We start from the raw sequence: 22,789 nt of genomic DNA on the forward strand, positions 1-22,789 counted from the left end.
GATTGGGGAGAAACCTTACCCAGTGAGACCACATTCTCATAATTCTCCAGCATCACGTCTCTGTAAAGGCCCCTTTGTGCAGGGTTTAGAAGACTCCATTCCTCACTGGTAAAATTTACAGTCACATCCGTGAAAGTCACCAACACCTGAAACAATATATTCATGTTGCAGTCCCATTCCTTGGCCCTAGGGATAGGGGAGGAGGTGACATATTCAGTGGAATTGCATAAGAGTTAGAGGAAAGCATACCTTATGGTATAAGGCATACATATATCATTCATAAACATACAGACACACATTCAGTATATGTGTGTGTGTGTCATCTGTATTTATGTATGAGAAATACAAGATATAATGTATAATGGTAAAAATGTTTACATGTTCATAGTATATAGGGGTATATGTCTCTCAAACAGTGCTAGGAGTTAGGGGACAGGGAAATCAGAAGTGGATATGGATTTTTAAAAGTGCAAAGAGAAATGAACTAAATTCTGATGACAAATGATTCCACTGTGAAAGACAAAAGAGAAGAGTCTAAAGGGTCTGATGTAGATAATCAGGGAATATACTGACCAACTCGTTTTTGAAAAGATATGTCTAAAAATTGGAAATAAAAGTAGTTAACTGAGTAGGAATATAAAAAGGAGGCATGGTCCATAAGGAAGGAGTCAGGTACACTAGAACCCAGAATGAGCTTAGACTGGGGATAGATACTAAGCACACCAAAAAGGGCTTTTAAAGCTATATTGGCTACACAGAAATATCAAAGGTGGGATAGGATAGGATGATGATGATAATGGACAGAAAATTGAATTACTTATCTCTGGTTTTGCCTCTCTTTTCCCTACAAAGGAGAATGGCCTGTAGACTAGAAAAGACAGTACAAAAATGGTTAACAAAGAATTGAAACCTATCTGAAAGATAAGGGAGAAGAAACTAAGAGAGTTCCTACCTGCCTTCAGAAGTTCAAGTCATCTGTCCCAAATGAAAGTAATGTAAGAACATATGCCAGTGATTGGTGAATTGCTATCTGTAGCCTCTGAGCAACTATGAAGAACTCACATTTATGAGACACTTCAAACTGAGGCCTAGAGATGTCACTTTGCCCATAGTCATACAGCTATGGGTAATCAGAGCTAAGATTAGAGCCTAGATTTCCTAATTCTAAGTACAATATTTTATTAAAAATTTTTTTTCCAATCAGCAAAAACCTATTCTTCCCAACTCCTGAAATGAGAATGAAAGAAAAAAAAAATGAAGCTCCTGATACAAACATGTACAGTTAAGCAAAACAAATTTTTGCATTGGCCAAGTCTAAAAGAAACATGTATATTTCTACCCCTCTGTCCCATTCTGCACTCTGAGTCCTTCATGTCCCTATCATGGTGGGTAGCATGTTTCATTATTAGTTCTTTGGAATTGTGGTTGGTCATTACACTGATAAGAGTTCCTAATTCTTGGGGGCAGCTAGGTGGCACAGTGGATAAAGCACTGGCCCTGTATTCAGGAGCACCTGAGTTCAAATCCAACCTCAGACACTTGACACTTACTTAGCTGTGTGACCCTAAGCAAGTCACTGAACCCTCATTGCCCCCCCATTCACCTCCCCTCAAAGAGCTCTCAATTCTCTAAAAATTGTTTGCCTTTACCATAGTGATGTTATTTTATAAATTGTTCTCTTGGTCCTGGTCACTTTGCTTTGCATCAGCACATAACAGTCACCCCAAGTCTCTGTGAAACCATTTCCTTCCCTACTTCTTACAGTGCAATAGTGTCCCCTACTGATGGCACGCTTGTCAAATTCCCATTTTTTGCCACTTCAAAAACAGATATAATATATATATAAATACAAATTTTTGTTTAACATCCTTAGAGTTTATTTTCTTAGGACTAATCCCTCCTTCAAATTCTCCTTTCTCCTCTTTCCCTAGTTCCTTGCTGAGTGGAATATGAAATGTATTTTGGTTCCCAACTGTGTTTTCTTTTCTCCTTTGACCAGATGAAAGTGATGTTCAAGGGTCAGTTACTCCACCCCACCTTTCCTCCTTGTTAGAAACTTCTTGTGCACCTCAATCATGTGAAATAATTTCCCCTAAACCTTCCTCCCACCCTCCAACCATGCATTTCTGTCTTGTCCTTTCCGTTCTTCTTGAAAACACGAAAATTAATATTATCTCTGGTTTCTTCTATTATTGATTTTTACTGTATTGATTCTACAATGTAATTGAGTTTATGCTGTATTGATTGTACAAATGAGTCTGTATCTGCCTAAAGCTGTATCCTTGCTATTGCTTTGAGTTGAACTCAGGAATTCAGTTTTCCTTTAGTTAAAGATATAATTAAGAGAGAAGTTATCTTTTATACTGGTAGCCCCTGGGATACTTCCAAGTCCCACAAGTTATCATCTCCAAAAGACAATCTCTGTCCTTGCTAGTCCTTGTGAAATTGGGAGAGATTTTGTCTTTCAAGGAGACAGCACATCTGGTAGTTTTGATTCCCTAGCAAAGATTACAAGATGCAGATGAGTCCCATAAAACTAACATCCCATAATTGTCAGGGAGGGGCATCATTACTCTCATCTGAATGCCAGTCCATTTTTCTTAGTATAGCCAATTGTAATGTTCTATGATTATCAACACCCCTTTTTTCATGCATGTCAATGAAGAGTCTCCCTTTTCTCAGGGTCACTGGTTTTACTGAGGTATCCAGTCTGTCCCATTTTGCTAACAGTTACATGTGTCACAGTTAATAAACTGATTTTGCTTGGAGTATTTAACTCAGTTTACTTTTTTTTTTGGGGGGGGGTGAGGCAATGAGGGCTAAGTGACTTGCCCAGAGTCACACAGCTAGTTAGTGTCAAGTGTTTGAGGCTGGATTTGAACTCAGGTCCTCCTGAATCCAGGGTCGGTGCTTTATCTACTGTGCCACCTAGCTGCCCCTCAGTTTACTTTTATTAAATTTACTGAAGACATTCTTTTAAGATCATCAAAACATAACAGAACCACTTGCGGACCTTCTGTCCAATAAGACACTTTATGTGATTGATAGATGATAAGGTTCAGAGAAGACATGTGTATCATCTTCCAACATTAGAATGTAAGCTGGATGGCGCAGTGGATAGAGCGCCGGCCCTGGAGTCGGGAGTACCTGAGTTCAGGTCCGGCCTCAGACACTTGCTGGCTGTGTGACTCTGGGCAAGTCACTTAACCCCAATTGCCTCACTAAAAAAAAAAACAACAACAAGCTGTTTACCCTTGAGTTCTTTATCATGTTAATTTGTTTTCCTTTTTATGTTTCTCTTACCTCCTGTGTTTGAACTTCAAGGTTTCTATGTAACTCTGGTCTCTTTAATCAGGAATGCTTGGAAATTTCTCTATTTCATGAATAATTCATTCTCACCCTATAGGATTATAGTTAGTTTTGCTGAGGCAGCTGGTGGTATAGTGGATAGAGTGATGGGCCTGGAATCAGGAAGACCTAAGTATGAATTCAGCCTCAGACATTTACTAGCTTTGGGACGTTGGAGAAGTCATTTAACCAGTTTGCCTCAATTTCCTCAACTGTAAAATGGGGATAAAAACAGCACCCTCTTGCAGGGTTGTTGTGATATTTAGTACAGTGCTTGATATATAAGTAAGTGCTGTATAAATACATACACCATCCTTCCAATTTATTCTTGGCCATGTGCCTATATCCTTTGTCTTATGGACAAACTGTGTGTGATTTTGATTGACACTCCTTCCCCCAGGTTCACACTGCTAAATTCTTTTCTTCTGGATGTCTGTAGGTTTTTGTTTTTCCTTTGACATAGCAGCTCTGGGTTCTGGCTATGATGCTCCTGGGAGTTAGCATGATGCTCAATTTTTTTCTCAATCTGTTTTTTAGGTCAGTAGTTTTTGCTATGAGATATCTTGCATTTTCTTCTATTTTTTACTTTGTTTTAATATTATATTTTATGTTTTATATTTATGTTTAAATATTTCTTATTGTCTCAGCGAATTATTTGAGTCATTCTAATTTTCAGGAACTTTGTTGCTTGGGCAAAGTTTTGTACTTCCAGTGCCAGGCTTGTGTGTGTGTGTGTGTGTGTGTGTGTGAGGCAATTGGGGTTAAGTGACTTGCCCAGGGTCACACAGCTAGTAAGTGTCAAGTATCTGAGGCCGGATTTGAACACAGATCCTCCTGACTCCAGGGCCGGTGCTCTATCCACTGCGCCACCTAGCTGTCCCTTGGTACCAGGCTTTTAATTCCCCTTCCAATTCTTTCATTCATAGTTCTTATTTCTTTTCCATTTTTTTCCACCAGCACTCTATTTCATTTACAAAAGCATTTTTTAATTTTTAAAAAAGCTCTTGCTTCATCTCTTCCAAGAATTCTAATTGAATTTGTTTCCAATCTGGGTTGTACTTTGAAGCTTAGCCTGTGGATGTTTTGGATTTATTCTCTTCTTCAGCCTTTGTCCTTCATTATCCCTATCAGCATAACAGTTTATTTTGTATTCTTTTCTGCTTATTCTTCCAACCTATCTTTGGACTTTCTGTACAAAGACTGTGTGCTTCTGCAGGAAAGGTCTGGGCTGGTCCTCTGGCTGCTTTCTTGGGGATACTGAGTGTTATGTTATTCCAAGATTGCAGGAGTAGCTCATGCTGGGGATCTGCATACTTTCAATGCTCACCGAGTGGTCTGATCTAGGGCAAAGTCTGACTCTGAAAGTTCCTGACCTGGGTTTGAGCCACAGTGTGCTACACTCAGCTACTAGTAGCCAGGTGGAAAGCTCTGCTGGTTCAGAGTGATGGAAATGCAGGCTTCCTTTTGGTTAGGGATTTGTGCCTGGGTTATTCTGTTGTAGGCTTCAGCTGGGGTTAGAAACTGGGAATAAGCTCACACTCTGTTCCTGAGGTCAGAGCCACCCTCTTGTTGCTCCTTCTGAATTTCTTCTTGCTTGGTATAAGGGATAAGGTCTGTAACCACTCCTTACCATGAGCTCAGGTTCCTTCCTTAATCCACCCTGAATCTGTTACCTGGAACTGGGTAGTGGGAGACAAAATGGGTATTGGGCCAGGGTTCATCAGTTCTTACATCCTACTACAAAACACTACACTCAAGTGTTGGTCTGGAACCTCATACTGCCCTTCACTTCAGCACCTGGGTGCTGGAATATTCCTCAGGTCCATACACCTCTCCCTATGCTGATCTGGGATGGACAAATGACTATTTCCACCCCCTTGGATTTCCCAACAAGAATCAGTCTGCATTTACTCTATTTGGAAACCCCTTTGGGGGAGAGAGGGGAAGATGGCAGTATATCTTCCTGCTACTCTGCCATAGTGACTTTGCTCCTCAAGTATGGTAGTTTTCACAATATATGGGAGTGGAGATGGGCAAATAACTCCAGTTGCAAAACTTAGAAGGATAACTCTTTAAGCCAAGCTGGTAAGTATGATGCCAATTTCTGGAGAAATATTAGAAAAGATTATTCAAAAGGTGGTTTATTATTACTTAAAGGGAAGAACTGTTTTCCATGAGCCAGCATGGATCAATCAAAAAACAAGTCTCATACATACATGATCAATAAATTGGCAGATAAGGGGAATGCTATAGCTATAGTATATCAGGACTTCTATAAACAGACATATGAAAAAGTCTTGTACAAGAATATTAGCTTCCATTAAAAGCATTGTAGTGCCTTGTATTAGGGAGATGATAGTCATGGATATTGTGTTCAGTGTTGTGTACCACACTTAACGAAACACAGTGAGGCAAGTACTGTGTCTCTGGGAGGGTGACCAGGTTGGGTAATGTGAAAAATTATTATTAATAACCAATAATTTGGGAGGACATTCAGAGTTCTGCCCTTCTTCCAAAGTCCTGACAGTCTACTTTTTCTTAAATTTCAATCACTGATGATGAGATTGCATTGACCCCCATCTTGGTTAGATCCTACCCAACCATGCAAAGAATTTAATCTATGGTGGGAAGCTCAATATGTTTTTGAATTGATAGCTCAAGACTGGGGGTGATCTGAGTGGAGATAATCTCTCTGTGCAGAGGTCAACCCTGGCCCCATGGACCACCTTTTGTTTCAAGGATATAAAAATGATGAGTCCCACCACTATGGCTGTTTTTGGTCTGAGATAGATGTCCAAATGACCACACTTTTATTAATAAACTGCTGGCCTTATTAATAAAATTACATTACTCAGAAACTCTGTCTCTCAACTTTTTAATCATCACAGTAAGCCTGAAGATTCATGATTCCTGTCTTCAAGTATTGGGAAAGCCAACACATGGAAGAATATTAGACTTGTTCTGTGTGGCCTCAGAGGGTAGGATCAGTAGCAATGGATAGAAGCTACAGAGAAGCATATTTCAGCTTGATATAAGGATATTCTTTGCAACACTTAGAACAGGTCCAAAAACGCATGAGATTCCTTGGAGGTCTTCAAGTGAAGGCTGAAATCCTGTTAAAGTGATTCCTGTTTAGGTTCAGTTATATTAGATACCTTTTGAAATTCTTTGATGGGAAAAAGGACATCTGAACAGTTTACCCTATATAACAGAGAGGAGGTTCTTTTCCTAGAGAGGTAAACTGGGTCTTATGAGGAAGAAGCAGCTTTGTATGCTTTACAGAATGAAGAAACTCAGGTAACACCAGAAGGAGACATTTTTCTGTATAATTCTATACACACACACATGTATATTTTGTGGGGCAATGGGGCTTAAGTGACTTGCCTAGGGTTGCACAGCTAGTAAGTGTCAAGTGTGTGAACTCAGGTCCTCTTGAATCCAGGGCTAGTGCTTTATCCACTACGCCACCTAGTTGTCCCCCAGTATAATAACACTAATAACTAATTTTTAAATAGCGCTTTTAAAAGTTTGTAAAGAATTTTACAAAGTCATCTCACTTGAGTTCCACAAAAATACTGTGTAATATTACAGATGTTATTCCAACTTTTTAGGTGAGGAGACTGAGGCTCTAGGAGGTTAAGGGATTTACAAGGTCACACAGCTGGGTGTTCAGGGGGTGGCTTTTAAACCAGAGAGTCCTTACTCCATGTCTAACACTCTACTTTCTATTTTCTCTCTCTCTCTTTTTTTTTTTTTTTTACATTTTTGTAGGGCGATAAGGGTTAAGTGACTTGCCCAGGGTCACACAGCTAGTAAGTGTCAAGTGTCTGAGGCTGGATTTGAACTCAGGTCCTCCTGAATCCAGAGTCAGTGCTTTTTCCACCTAGCTGCCTCAGCACTCTACTTTCTGAGCAATTCTCAAATTATTTGGACTCAGGACTCTTTACACTCTTAAAAATTATTGAAGCCCCTTCTGCACTCTTACAAAATTACTGAGGATGCCAGAGAGCTTTTTTTTTTTTAAAGTAAGGCAATTGGGGTTAAGTGACTTGCCCAGGGTCACACAGCTAGCAAGTGTTAAGTGTCTGAGGTCGGATTTGAACTCAGGTACTCCTGAATCCAGGGCCGGTGCTCTATCCACTGCGCCACCTAGCTGCCCCTTGCCAGAGAGCTTTTGCTTATGTGGGTTATAGCTATCAATACTTACTACATTAGATATTAAAATGGATTCTTAAAATATTTATTAGTTCATTTTAAAGACAACAATAAGCCCATTGCATGTTAGCAAAAAATATTTCTAATGACAAATTAGTGAGAAAAGTAGCATTACTATTTTTAAAGTCCAGTTTCACCAGAAGACAGATTCTCCTATCTGATTCTGTATTCAATCTGTAGCAATATGTTGTTTTGGTTGAAGCACAAGAAGAAAATCTGGCTTCACACAAGCATGTAGTTTGAAAAGGGAGTATTTTAATAAGCAAATAATGTCTTCTTTTTTTTTTTTTTTTAAGTGAGGCAATTGGGGTTAAGTGACTTGCCCAGGGTCACATAGCTAGTAAGTGTTAAGTGTCTGAGGCTGGATTTGAACTCAGGTACTCCTGACTCCAGGGCCGGTGCTCTGTCCACTGTGCCACCTAGCTACCCCAGCAAATAATGTCTTAATGTTTTTACAAAAATGGTTTTGACATCATGGAACCCCAGAAAGGAGCTCAGGGACTCCCAGGGTCTGTAGACCACTTTGAGAACTGCTGCTCTAAGCCTTTCTGTAGTAGTCACAGGGTAGAGACATTTGTAGTTCATGACTTTCTGCTAAGTAATCAAGAGGAAGCAGTGCCCACCTAGTTATCAAGCATGTAACAGGGATATTCAAGAAAGTCTCCTGAGAGGCTTTTCAGACTTGTCTACTCAAGTCTTTAATTCATGTGAGAGTGAAGGACAGAGTCAGGAGGAACCTAGAAACTCAGTTGTCACTTTCCCCCATGAAGCAATGGCCTTCCTCTGCAAACCTCACAGAGAACTTTGTTTTCTAACTGGCACATTGATTATGTCACTGTGTAAATTCCATGAAGGCAGGGCCTGCTGTCCCAGAAGTTTCTTTCCTTTCTTAGGACCCCCCCCCCCCATAGTACTTTGCAAACAGCCAAGATGAATGAGCGTCGGAGTGGAGGAATTTCCAGCACATGGCACACTCACTGGTATATAGGTGCTTAATACTTGATACATGACTGACTGATGAAGAGATTCTAAAAAGAATTACTAAGGATTGTGAAGTTCTGCTCAGGACACCAAATGATCTGGAGGCAGAGGATAAGCATGTTTTCATAACACTGCCAATTCACATAATTTCAGAGTCAGGAAAGGTCTTCAGAAGCCATTTCTTCCTACACATACTTGTCAAGAATCCTCTCTATAATAAAACCTAGCTTTTACCCAAAGACCTAACTGAAGGGAACATACTACCTTCTAAGGAAGGCCATTCTAGATTTGGACAACTATTGAATTGTTAGGTAGTCAATCTTCCCTTTACATCAAGCATAACTGTCTCTCTGCAACTTCTACCTATCACTTCCAGGTCTACCCTTGGGTCTAAGGAGAACAAATCTAATCTGTTTTTTATACGACAGCTCTTCAAACATCTAAAGAAAGGCATCATTCTCCCTCTAACCCCTTACCCCCAATATGCTTATTTATTTTTATCCAAGCTAAACATCCTTAGCTTCCTTAGCCAATCTCCTATGGTGTGATCCTCCATCCCTTCACCAGGGGCTTTGGGGAAGCTGGGTGGCAGAGTGGATATAGCATTGGCCCTGAAGTTAGGAGGACCTGGGTTCAAATATCACCTCTGACACTTACTACCTATATGATGATCTTAGGCAAATCACTTAACCTCAATTGCCTTAAATATCCAGGACCATCTCCAGTTGTTCTGATATATATCTTGCCACTGAACCCAGATGGTTCTGGAGGAGAGAGTGAGGTTGGTGACCTTAAAATCCAATTAATTCAACTTAAATCCAATTCACTGCAAGTCATGACACAACAATAGGGACTTTAGTAGAGAAAAGTAAGATCTGAAAGGCTTACAAGTAGGTAAGATTGTGTCATCAAAATGGGACTTGACTTTCTGGGCCTACATGGAAGATACAGAAGAGAAATAAAAAGCAACCTAAACAAATGAGAAATGTTAAGAAAAGTATTTATACAGTTAATAATACTGTGGAATAGTGGGAGGGGCTGTGAGAAAGACAGAAACATTAACATAATGCTGGCAGAGTTGTGAGTTGGTTCAACCATTCTGTGCAAACAATTTTAAACTATGTTCAAAAAGTTATTACCATTACTAGGAAAGAAGGAAATAACCCAGAGGTACAAAAATATCTGTAGCAGTATTTTTTACAAGAAAAGAAATGGAATAAACTAATTTACTTATTAGGTGCCAAACCAATGAATCTGCCAAAAATTATTTTAAAGATTAGCTGGAAAAAATAACATTCATCCACAAGAACAAAAAATCAAGAAAATCAAGGGAATAAATTTTTTCTTAAAATGTGGATCAGGAAGCAGCTAGGTGGCACAGTGGATAAAGCACCGGGCCTAGATTCAGGAGGACCTGAGTTCAAATTTGGCCTCAGACACTTGACACTTACTAGCTGTGTGACTCTGGGCAAGTCACTTAACCCTCATTGCCCCCCCACAAAAAAACCCCCACAAAAAACAAACAAAAAAGTGGATCGGTGGAATTGACTAGGTACACAATACACAGTAGTAAAAGGCCACAGTAATCTAATGTTTAATAAACACAAAGATCTAAGCATTTGAGATAAGAACTCACTATGTGACAAAAATTGCTTGCAAAACTAAAAGCAAGTGTGGCAGAAACTAAGTATAGTCAACATCTCACACCATATACCAAGATAAGATCAAAATGGGTACATGATTTACATGTAATAGGATATATCATAAGCAAATCAGGGGAGTGTGGAATTATCTTACCAGTTAGATTCATGGATAAGTGAAGAATTTATTTATGAAGAATTTATGACCAAACAAGAGATGAGAGCATTATGGGAAGTAAAATGCATAATTGTGACTACATTTAAAAGGTCTTGTACAAACTTATCCAATGTTAGAAGGAAATTAAGGGGCAGTTAGGTGGCGCAGTGGTTAAAGCTCCAGCCCTGGATTAAGGAGGGCCTGAATTCAAATCCAGTCTCAGATACTTGACACTTACTAGAAGTGTGACCCTGGGCAAGTCACTTAACCCTCATTGCCCCTCCAAAAAACCCCCAAAACCCAACCCAAACCAACCCAAACCAAAAAAAAAAAAAAAAAAAAAAAAAAAAAAGAAGGAAATTAGAGGGAAAGCAGAAAACTGGGGTAAAATTTTTTATAGCAAGTTTCCCTGATCAAAGTCTCATTTCAGGGCAGCTAGGTGGTGCAGTGGATAGAGCACCTGCTATGGAATCAGGAGTACCTGAGTTCAAATACAGCCTCAGACACTTAACACTTACTAGGGGTGTGACCCTGGGCAAGTCACTTAACCCCAACTGCCTCACTTAAAAAAAAAAGTCTCATTTCTCAAATATATAGAGAACTGAGTCAAAGCTGTAAGAATATGAGTCATTCCCCAAATGACAAATGTTCAAAGGATATGAACAGGCAGTTTTTAGAAGAAGAAATCAAAGCTCTCTATAGTCAAATGTTGGAGGGGATATGGAAAAATGGGGACACTAATGCACTGCTGGTGGAGTTGTGAAGCGATCCAACCATCATGGAGAACAATTTGGAATATGCCCAAAGTGCTATAAAACTGAGCATATCCTTTGAGCCAGCAATGCCACTACTAGGTCTGTAGAGATTAAAAAAAAGAAAAAAAGGAAAAGGACATCTATGTACAAAAACATAGAAACTCTTATTGTGCACACTAAGAATTAGAAATTGAGGGGATGTCCATCAATTGGGGAATGGCTGAACAAATTGTGGCATATGATTGTGGTCGAATACTATTGTGCTATATGAATGATGAGCAGGATGCTTTCAGAAAAATCTGAAAAGACTTACATAAACTGAGACAAAGTATAGCGAACAGAACCAGAACAGTATACACAGCAACAGCAACACTGTATGATGATAAACTGAATAATTTAGCTCTTCTCAGCAATATAATGATCCAAAACAGCTTCAAAGGACTTATGATGAAAAATGCTATCCACTCTCAAGAGAAAGAACTGATGGACTCTGAATGGAGATAGCAGCATATTTTTTAAACTTTATTTTTCTTGGGTTTTGGTCTGTTTTCTTTTGCAACATGACTAATATAGAAAAATTTTGCATGACTACATATGTATTATGCATATCAAATTGCTGGCCTTTTCAGGGAGGGAGAAGGGAGAAAATTTAGAACTGAAAATTAAAAAAACCAATGTTAAGAATTGTTTTTCATATCACTGGAAAAAATAAAATATTAATTAAAAAAAAACACCCTGGAAATGAAGGGGATGTCCATCAAATTAAAGAATGGCGGCACAGCATATGCTATATGAATGTAAACGACTTTACATTTTATATTTGTACTATAAAAAAGATGAAAAGAATGGATTCAGAGAAACCTGGGAAGATATATGTATAGAACGAAGTAAAAGCAGAAGAACAATTTACACAACAAACCAGAACAGTATAAAAACAACTGTGAAAGACTTAAGAACTTTGATGAAGGCAGTGACCAATGCACAACTCTTGATAGCCTTATGATGAAGCTATCCACAGGGAGAAGAGGAGGTAACAGACCACAGGTGCAGAATGACATAACCATTATAACATGAATGTGTTTGGTGTGACTATACTTTTGTTATAAGGGAGGACTTTTATTGGCGGGGGGGGGGGGGGGGAAGGGAAAGAAGAGAGTTGGGGATATAGTGAAAGGGATGCCAAAAAAAAAAAAAAAGGCAAGAGAAGAAAGAAAAGCACTTCAGTGAAACATTTTAAAAATAGACCAGAGAGGGGGCAGCTAGGTGGCACAGTGGATAAAGCACCAGCCCTGGATTCAGGAGTTCCTGAGTTCAAATCCGGCCTCTGACACTTGACACTTACTAACTGTGTGACCCTGGGCAAGTCACTTAACCCCCATTGTCCCACCAAAAAAAAAAAAAAAAAAGACCAGAGAGAGCCTCCTGGGGAGGCAGGTAGTGGGGTGGCAGACAAGCAAAGCAATGTTGGTACTACTGAAAGAAATAAGATGTATATAATAGCTTTGCAAAGCAAATGTTCATGTTTGTTGATTAAAGCTAAAGTACCAGAAGTGATGCAAGTGGGAAAAGAAAATGCAATCTGAAGAAATGTCTTCAAAAAGATAAATGATATATTTTTAAAAATTAAGCAAGAATTAATGCTGCTAAGTAGTTTGTAAGACCAAATAAAAAAATCTGGAAGTAGAGAAAAAAAAATCCTGTAAGAACTTAAGTTAGAGATAAAAGATGGGAAGGAAATAATGAATTAAATCATCAATATGGAGAATATAGTAACACTCCCCTCCTTTACCACCTTCCCATAAAAATAACCAATAACAGACTTAATACTACAGAAAATGAATTACAGCTAATAAGAGAGGCAATGGAAATAAAGGTTCAGAAAACATTATTATCCAAAGAGCAGGGAAATATTCAGATTCAAAAGACAATCATAGAGATTGGATAAAGATGCAGCAATTTGTCCCAGAAAATTTAGAAAAATAATATAAATGCAATATTCCATAAAATCATCCAAAAATTCTTTGTATAAGTAGAGGAAAAGAGACAAAATACAAATAAGGAAGAATCCACAATACCCCAATTGGGAAAGATCCAGGATTTAACATATTATAAGGAAAATATATTCCAGGGTACCAGAAACATAAAAAATTACTTAACCAAGTCAGAATCACAGGAGACTTTTCAAGGAGTACAAGGGAATGCAACAGAAATGGGATTACAACACACACAAAATTTAGTTACAGGGACATGAATTATCTATCCAGGAAAATTCTATTTGAAGTATAAAGTCTGCCGTATTAAGGCCAAGAGATGGATATTTAATGAGTATTTTGATTTTGAAAAGTTTACAAGAAAGATATGAACTTCAAGGAAACCTTGGTATAAAAGTTGTCTTCAAGTAAAAAAAGATGAACATTTAAAATTAATGCATACTTTTCTAATCATTTGATTATTATTATTTTTTTGCAGGGCCATGGGGGTTAAGTGACCTGCCCAGGGTCACACAGCTAGTAAGTGTAAAGTGTCTGAGGCTGGATTTGAACTCAGGTACTCCTGAATCCAGGGCCAGTGCTTTATCCACTGCACCAGCTAGCTGCCCCACACTTTTCTAATCACGACAAACCAGTTGCTAACAAAATGTAAGGGCTTACAAAATATGCTGTGTTGGTTAATTACTAAATATTCCAGAACACAGAAAGTGGGGAAAAGTAAAGGCAAGGAAAAACGAGGGGGAAGAAGAAAACAAAGGGATCTAAAAGCAAAGCTTTCCTAACAGGGAAGTCTGCACTAAAGACATTAACAAGGTTATTAATATAAGACAGAGCAACATTGTTTAGCCTGATTTTTTTCATGGTGAGTCAATAATGGATGAGATTAATGATGGGTACATAATCTTTGGACAGGATAACTGAAGTTAAGAGACATACTTAATAACTAAAAAGCTAGGTGCAAACAGACTAAACAATAAAAAGAATGAAAAAGGACAAAAAAGAAACAATATTTGATATGACAAAGGGACAAAGGTGGGGAAGAACATTATCAAACACATGGATGTTGGAGACAAAATGATGGATTTGATAATATAACTGTGAGGTATTGCCCTTTTAGTTTTATTTATTTATTTTGCGGGGCAATGAGGGTTAAGTGACTTGCCCAGGGTCACACAGATAGTGTTGAGTGTCTGAGGCCAGATTTGAAATCAGGTCCTCCCGAATCCAGGGCCAGTGCTTTATCCACTGAGCCACCTAGCTGCCCCGGTATTGCCCTTTTAATAAGTAAACAGTGTAGCAGTTGAAAGGGGTCAAAATATTTTTGTGTAAGGAAAATGGATAAAATCAACTTGTAAAACACAATTTTTCAGATGAAATATTGAGGGGACACATAATATTGTCAGGATCCAATAGAAAACTGTCCCTCAGATTAATGTACTGAAAGGACCTGTTTGAAGGCAGAGAAGTAATTGCCGGAATGATGGCTGCAGGGCAATGTGGTCCACTGGTTCACTTGCAAGTGATTTTTAAAAAAGTTTTGAAGTTTGTAACTGAGAAGCATTAAATTGAGTAACTGTTTAGAGACTCTGGAAAGACTACATATATACCATAGAGTCATACTTGAAAGAAAAGCACTTTTACCTCATAAGGTAAGAACAGTCACTGACCACTAGGAGGCTCTGATTGGAAGCTCCCAGAGCTGTGAGAAAGCTGAGCACAGGAGGGACCACAAGGCGCCAGGATGGGAAGGCACAGAAAGCTTTCAGCTGACACAGCTGTTTCTCTGGGAGCTGGCTAAGGCGTGTTGCTCTCTACCACCATCTATAGTCTTAGAAATGGGACATCTCCTGGGGTGCCTGGTGGCCCTATATTGCCCTTTCAAGCTTAAGAGGGAGAAATGAAGAAAGACATGCTTTGCTTCTGTTTTGCTGTGAGCTTATGATTGCTTTTGTATTATCATCTGATAAATATTTTAGGTTTAAGAGTTACTACTTCCAAACCCCATCCACACACTAAACTGCTGGTGTGGGTGAGTCTATGTCTATACCAAAACCCCCCCCCAAAAAAGGATTTTGTACAACAAAACAGCAATACCTCTAAATTGAAAAGAAAATCATTCAGAAAAATATTTGTAATAAATGTGTCAGATAAAGGTCTGATATTCAGAAGCTATAAAAAAATCCACTCTGTGTAGGATCCTACCAATTCCTAAAACCTGTGAACCTCTAAATCCCTATGAATCAGTGGTTCAAGGACATGAACAGATGATTTTCAAAGGAGGAAATATAAACTTTCAGTAACCACATGAAAAAATGATCAATTATCCTAATAATCATCCTTTAGATACTTTTTACCCACTAAAATGCCCCCCCAAAAGCTGTAACATTGGCAGAATGTAGGAAAACAGGCATGCTAATAAATTGTTCATGGAACTATAAACTATTACAAACACTTTATATAAACAATCTGGCAACGTGCAAAAGAATCACGAAATGAATCATATTTTCTGACCCAGCAGTTTACTGGCAGGAAAAAAGGACCACTTGTTTCAAAAAAGGTTTATCTTTATGTAAAAAATTAGCTTGCTATATTTATTTGAATAGTAGAAAATTGAAAACATATATGTATGGAAAATTGCTCAACAAATCATGGTGCACTAGTATAACATTAGAGGCAGGATGGAATAGTGGATAGAGGGCTGGCCTTGGGCATCAACAAGTCTCATAGTTAAGGTTTTTTTTTTTTTTTTAAGGCAATGGGGGTTAAGTGACTTGCCCACGGGCACACAGCTAGTAAGTGTCAAGTGTCTGAGGCTGGATTTGAATTCAGGTACTCCTGAATCCAGGGCTGGTGCTTTAACCACTGTGCCATCTAGCTGCCCCCCTCGTAGTTAAGTTTTGAACCTGAACAATCCTAGCTGTGACTATGGGCAAAGCTTGAAACCTCTAGGTTTCTAAGGCAATTCTCCAAGACTTAAAAAGTAACAGATAAATGGGTAATTTCCATCAATGAAGAATTTCCACACTGAATTTCCCCCCAATGAAATGATAGGTCCAAAGGCCCAACCCTTTCAGAGCAATACCATGGAACCATAAAAAAGGATGACTACAAACACGAGAAAAAGAGGAAAGACACATGTGAAGTGATTTCCAGCAAGAATAGCAGAGTCACAACTCCACACACACTCACTACAACTCTTTATTTAAAAAGCAACAAAAAGGGAAAAAAGGCCTCAGGTTAGTACAAAAGAATGTTTTGTTGTTGTCTTAATTTGATTAAAATTTCCTAACAATTTTAGGCCTCAGCCCTTATTTTATGTTTATCTTTCCTGATAGTTATTAAGTTTTTAATAATTAAAAATTTTAAAAAATGTATGAGTCTGAATAAAATTATCTAGCTACAACTAAACCAGAGTACAGTAAATATAATTAAGGGAAAAGAACTGCAGGGGAGGTGTCAAAAAACCCAGAGGAGTGAAAAAGAGGGAAGAGGCATAGAAATGGCACTAGTAATTAAAGGTGGAGGCAGCTAGGTGGCGCAGTGGATAAAGCACCGGCCCTGGATTCAGGAGGACCTGAGTTCAAATGCAGCTTCAGACACTCGACACTTACTAGCTGTGTGACCCTGGGTAAGTCACTTAACCCCCATTGCCCTGCAAAAACAAACAACAACAACAAAAAACAAACAAACAAAAACTAGTAATTAAAGGTGTTCACATGCCAATGATCACAGAATAGAGAATGAACGAAGTGAAATAGACTGTGATCTGTGATGTGGCTGGGTCAGAAAGATGCGCTGCTGTGTGAAAATCCCTCTGGGGAGGTAGTGAAGATCATGTGGATGAGGACAAAGGCAATACAGCTGTGGGAAGAGAACACAGGGAAAAGAAAATTCCAAGTTTCTAGTGAAGATCATAGAGCTGGCACAAAGGATGGAGAGAATTACTATGTGTTTGCCACCCTCTGGAGGACTCTGCCAGGGCTGGGGCCTTTTCCATGACTGTAACCTATGGGGTATAGAACACATCACTTGGAGCAGAAGCTCAGAGAAGGCAACAGAGATGGACATGATCTCCTGTGGGGGTACAGGTACTGTGCACAAATGAAAAGATGGAAGTAATGGCAGATCACTGAAGACATACAAAAGAAGAGTCCTGGTCCTACAAGAACAGTCGCTATGGAGAACAGAAATAGGGCCAGTAGTGTCAGTGGGAGAAATTACTTCGCACAATACAACTAGAGAGAACAACAAATGGAAGGGGCTACTTAAATAGGTATTGAGTACACAGAGTAAGGCTGATTACTTGTAGGAATGTTGCAGAGCAGTGACTCCTGTTGTAGGCAGGACTAGACTTCCACTCCTAGGTTCTGTGAGGTTGAGGGGAATGGGATGGAAGGGCCAAAGGTGGGAAATGGGGTCTGAAGGGAATCAGGCAGCAGACCATATGCTTCCTCTCATGCTTGGATGAAAATTAGGGATAACTGGTAGGAACAGCTGTTGGACAAGCAAGGTCCTGGCATGGGTAGGAAATGAAGGGTCACTGGGCACCAGCAATTATGGAATCTCTGGTGGAAAGGCTCACCTGGGACCAGGCTGGCAGGAGCTCAGCTGCCATTACCTGCTCTCCCGGGGTCCCCTCAGAAGATGTACAGGAACCTGGAGGGCAGGCAGAGCTGAGGGGGAAAAAAGCAGTCATAATTGAGAAACACCTGCCCAGAGGCCTCCTGATACCTCATGCCAGGATTCCACCACCCTCCCAACCAGGACTCCTGGGGAGTCACAGGGCCCTTTAGGTCATGCTGTTGTCACATCATCATGAACACCAACTCTGTGTATGACACAGGTTGGTGTGGCTGACAATGAACGTTGCTTTTTTGTGTCGGAGGCACCCAGATGCATGCGGAATAATGATACACCAGTGAGACTGGAGTGAACATTTCAGGTTGGGTAGTCAGTCACCAGAATTTAGTAAGTGCTTACTGTGTGCCAGGCACTGTGCTAAGCAGTGGGGATACAAAGAAAGGGTGAAAGATTGTTCCTGCCCTTAAGGAGCTCCCAGTCTAAAGGAGAAGGTAACATGAAAACAACTATGTGCCAATGGGATATATCCAGTATAAATATAAGGCAATCTCAGAGAGAAAGAGGGCTCTAGCTCTGAGGGAAAATGGAAAAGTTCTCCTGGAGAAGGTGGGAGCTGAGCTGAGTCTTGAAGGATAGTCACATCTGAAGAGGAGCAAGAAGGCCCGAGTAGCTGGATCACAGAGGGTGTGGAGGGGAATAAAGCATAAGAAGACTGGAAAGAAAGGGAGACACCGGGATGGGGGAAGGAGGGGAGGCACTAAATAGGGGGTCTTGAATGTCATGCTGAAGAGACTTTTATTCTCTAGGTCAGTGGCTCTCAGACATTTTGCAGTGGTAGAATTCTCTTTAAACAAAACTTCAAAGGCAGTCTCGCAGTACAATCTTTTAAAATTACTTTCTAATGTATAATACTAATGGAATTGAGTAAGATAAGGATATTTGAGGCAGAACACAAGATCTTGGACTCAGGGTGGAGAGGGAAGAGGCAGAGCAGCCAACCTGGTAAGAGGAGAAGTCTGGATGCTATACAGAGAAGAATTTTCCCTAAAGTCAGTCCTCTAAGGTGGTATAAAGTCCTGAGGAAATATGTGGGCTGCCCAAAGGGAGAAGAGACATGAATGCTGCACTGTCACCCATCCTGATTGTTCACAGGAGACCACAAGCAATGTGCCAGGCTTCCATTTTTACTTCCCCATCTCTATGCCTAATGCAGTTGTATCAATTCACCCACCATTCACAAAAAGCCAAGGTCTGGAGGGAAGCTAAGAGTATTCTATCCATTCAGGCTGGAGAACCAGAAATAAGCAGTTTCCTAGAAATCAATGGAAGAGAGCACTACCCTCCCTCCATCTTTACCTGCTGAACTCCTTACCCATATTTTAGAACCCAACTGAAATGCTGCCTGCTCCAGCAAGTTTTCCTTGATTGGTTATATTTCTCATCAAACCTCACACTGTATTTTACTTTGGACATCTCTAATGCATTAAGTATACAATATTGTATATTATGGCTCTCCATTTTTATTTTAAAATAGCTTCTTGAGGACAATGACCAAGTTTTATTCAAATTTTGTGTCTCTTTCAGTGCCTAGCAGTGCTCTGTACACTGAAGGTGCTTATTCCCATCACTGTGTCAGCTAGGCATTCAAGGCCCCCCCCCCAATTTATTTTTACAATTTCTTGTAATAGTACTCCAAATAAGATTACTTGCTGCTTCCTGATCTTTGTCCTTTCTGGCCTATGGACATTTGAATATGTCATTCCCCATGCCATGCCTGAAACAGTCTCTGCCCAATGAAATCTTCTGGCTCAGGTGATACCTCTTCCATACAGTCTTCCCTCATTCTTACATTTAGAACTGCTCTCTTCCTCCTTGGATCTCTATTGGATCTTTCCCCTGTATTGAATAATATTCTAAGTCAGCCCTTTAAGGCAGGTTTAAACCACATTAAAATGTAATTAGGAAATGTTTAATAAAATAAATATAAATACAACAGGTAATGTTAATTTGAGGTTTTCCAAGTCAATATGATCTGGTTTTTTGGGGGGCGGGGTGGGGCAATGAGGGTTAAGTGACTTGCCCAGGGTCACAGAGCTACTAAGTGTCAAGTGTCTGAGGCTGGATTTGAACTCAGGTCCTCCTGAATACAGGGCTGGTGCTTTATCTACTGTACCACCCAGCTGCCCTATGATCTGTTTTTATTTAAGTTTGCCATCGCTCCTCTAAGATGTATTTCAGTTACTCACATACTCATCTTCTCCTCCGGCTAGGCTGTAAACTTCTTTAGGACAGGCACTGAGACTTCAATCTTTGTGCCACTTGGCCTAGCATGATACCCCATAACAGGTGTTCAAATAGTATTTATTAAATTGAACTTGTGCATGTATAAGATTAAAAATCATGAGCTAAATCATGAGCTATCAGGCAGTCCCATGAATTAATAATGAAGAAAACTACAAGGCAAAGCTTTCGTAAACCAGAGTGACATGGGAATGTTTTTACGAAATAAGGCAAGAACAGATAAAAATTCTTCCAAGGTCAGAATAGGCAAAAACTGATAGAAAACAAAGAAGAATGTTACATATTTTCATTACAAGCAATCACTGCATATGGTAAGAGTTTTCTAAAGTCACCTAAGCTGCTTATAGCCTTAACTTCAGCCCCAGCCTGGCCTAAGGTTTGCTAGCAGATAGCTTTATTCTTAAATCTTAGGGCCGAATCTCTCCTCATCTCTATATTCTAGACAAAGAAGACAATATAAGAGTGAGGACAAAGTACTCTAGAGCCTTGCACATGCTATAGGCTTAGTAAGTATTTACTGAATCATGTTCAAGATGCTCAAGCTTCATATATAACCTATATCAGATTACGGGCTGTCTTGGGGAGGGGGGGAAATTTGAAACAAGAAATCATAAAAACAAGTGTTGAAAACTATCTCTACATGTAACTGGAAAATAATAAAATATTTATATGGAAAAAAAAGATGCTCAAGCTTCATGTTTTGGGGGGAGATTGGAGGATGCTATATAAAGAAAGAATCCAGATCTCTAGAAGTAACTTACTAAATGCCATCCCTATTTTGTGATGGAACAAGAACTGTGTAACCATCCAGGGAATCTATAACCACCTAACTTACAGGGTGAGTTTTTCATGTCCTGTGCTTGGGATTTTCCTTCCCTGGAAGGAGGCAGCTAGAAAGGGGGCCTAGTACTGTGTAACTCTAAGAAAATATCTTCAAAGTGACAAGATTGGGCTTCTTAAGACAGCCCTAATCACTTTCCTAAATTTGAAAGGTAATAAACATTATGAAAAATGGATTCCTAAGTACACTATGGGTAACTAAAAACAAAGAAGGTCTATGGAAACAGGATTAAGATGATGGGCATTCCAGAAAGGGACAGAAAAGTGTGCTGGAATCAGCTCACTTATAGACCTGGACATGTTATCAAGGCACTGTTTCACAATGACAAACCATTCCAATTAGGGAAAAAACTAAGATGTCTGAAGAGACCACTGTGGATGCACAGAACTCATCAACCAAATTATATATATATATAAATATAAATAAAAAGACATATCTCACACACACACACACACACACACACACACACACACACGGTGGAAGTAAGGGCAGGTGATTAAAGAGATCTGGATTCTTTCTTTATATAGCATCCTCTAATCTCCCCCCAAAACATGAAGCTTGAGCATCTTGAACATGATTCAGTAAATATGGTCCTGTAAGAAGGGGGGTGTGTGTGGGGGGGCAGCTAGGTGTCACAGTGGATAAAGCACCGGCCCTGGATTCAGGAGGACCTGAGTTCAAATTGGGCCTCAGACACTTGACACTAGCTGTGTGACCCTGGGCAAGTCATTTAACCCTCACTGCCCCACAAACAAACAAAGAATAGTATAAGGACTGCTGAAGCTCAGAATGAGCTGAAGTTGCTGAGTGCTGGGCCCCAAAAGAGGTCCTTTTAGAAAAAAATGCTCTATTGGAGAAAAGAGGCTCAAAGGGATGATGAACAGTGGAAAGAAGGCAGACATATTTAACTCTCACATTGGTTCTGTTTTTCTTCCTAATGAGAATGACCTTTGGACTGAACATAAACTGCTAAAAGGGAATTGAAAGCCAAGGTAAGTCAAAGAACATCTGATGAATCCAGGGAGCATTCACTGAATACCTACTTGTGCCACAGAGCAAAGAAGGCTAGAGAAGGGTGAATAGCAGCCGCATTTTTCAAAATGGAAATAGAGGGAACAACGAAAGAGGATGAAGCTTGCCGCCTCTAGAGCACTGACCTCGGCTTCTATTCCTGGCACAACTCTAGCATGTATTACTAGAGAGAAGTCAGTAAGTGCTTAGGAACATGGCAGTGGCCTTGCACACTCTGGGGACCATGCTTCTTTTCAGTTAGTCCGGAGCTATGATGCCACTGGCACAGGGAACACCTAGGGGAGGGTTGGGTCTAGATGCTACTTTTCCTGAAAAAGACCTGGGAGTTTTAGTGGGATTCCTAGTTTGATATGCATCGACAGTGTAATATTCAATTCAATTGCGCTGCTAGGTTGACACAGTGAGTATGGGCATTGGACTTGGAGTCAGATAGACCCGAGTTCAAATCCCACTTCCCATTTCAAACACTTAATAGATGTGTGCTCCATGGCAATTAAGCTCTCTGAGCCTCCATCTGTAAAATGGGATAATAGTCCTTCCCTCCCAGGGTTGTGGTGAGGATCAAATGAGATAACATTTGTAAAGTGCTTTGCAAACTTTAAAATACCATACAACTGCTAGCTTTTATTAGCTATTAACTCAAGAGGGATTTATATCCTATGCCTGATGTGTAAGGTACCATCATAGGCATAAGAAAGGGATACAGGAGCTCAGGAAGGACCTATGATTTCATTCATGTTAGGTATACAAGGACAAAAATGAAGAAATATGGCCTTCCCTCAGGAAGTTTATATTCTATTGGAAAGGGCAGGCTGAATGTTAACGTGCCACTATATTCTACCATCATCAGACCACATCTGGAGCACCAGGCTCTGTTTGGGGCACAACATTTATAAAGACCACTGACTGACTGATTGATTCGACAAGTATTTATCAAACTGGAGAAT

At 39.7% G+C, this 22,789-nt stretch overlaps 1 protein-coding gene across 3 annotated transcripts in view; it reads right to left on the bottom strand.

The window, feature by feature from the left end:
- Positions 1-22,789, bottom strand: part of LOC122741866 (zinc finger protein OZF-like) — a 69,174-nt gene that overhangs the window by 29,883 nt on the left and 16,502 nt on the right. For 2 of the 3 annotated variants that reach the window (XM_043985739.1, XM_043985744.1), the window contains 2 exons: positions 17,670-17,760; positions 20-146 (listed from right to left, as the gene is read on the bottom strand). In XM_043985739.1, coding sequence (XP_043841674.1) covers positions 20-146; positions 17,670-17,702 — 160 coding nt within the window. In that variant the 5' untranslated portion in view covers positions 17,703-17,760. Of the gene's footprint in view, positions 1-19; positions 187-17,669; positions 17,761-22,789 lie in introns of all 3 variants that reach the window. The other variant, XM_043985728.1, reaches the window with a different exon arrangement.

Source organism: Dromiciops gliroides, chromosome 1 (assembly GCF_019393635.1).
Source record: "Dromiciops gliroides isolate mDroGli1 chromosome 1, mDroGli1.pri, whole genome shotgun sequence".
Taxonomy (NCBI): domain Eukaryota; kingdom Metazoa; phylum Chordata; class Mammalia; order Microbiotheria; family Microbiotheriidae; genus Dromiciops; species Dromiciops gliroides.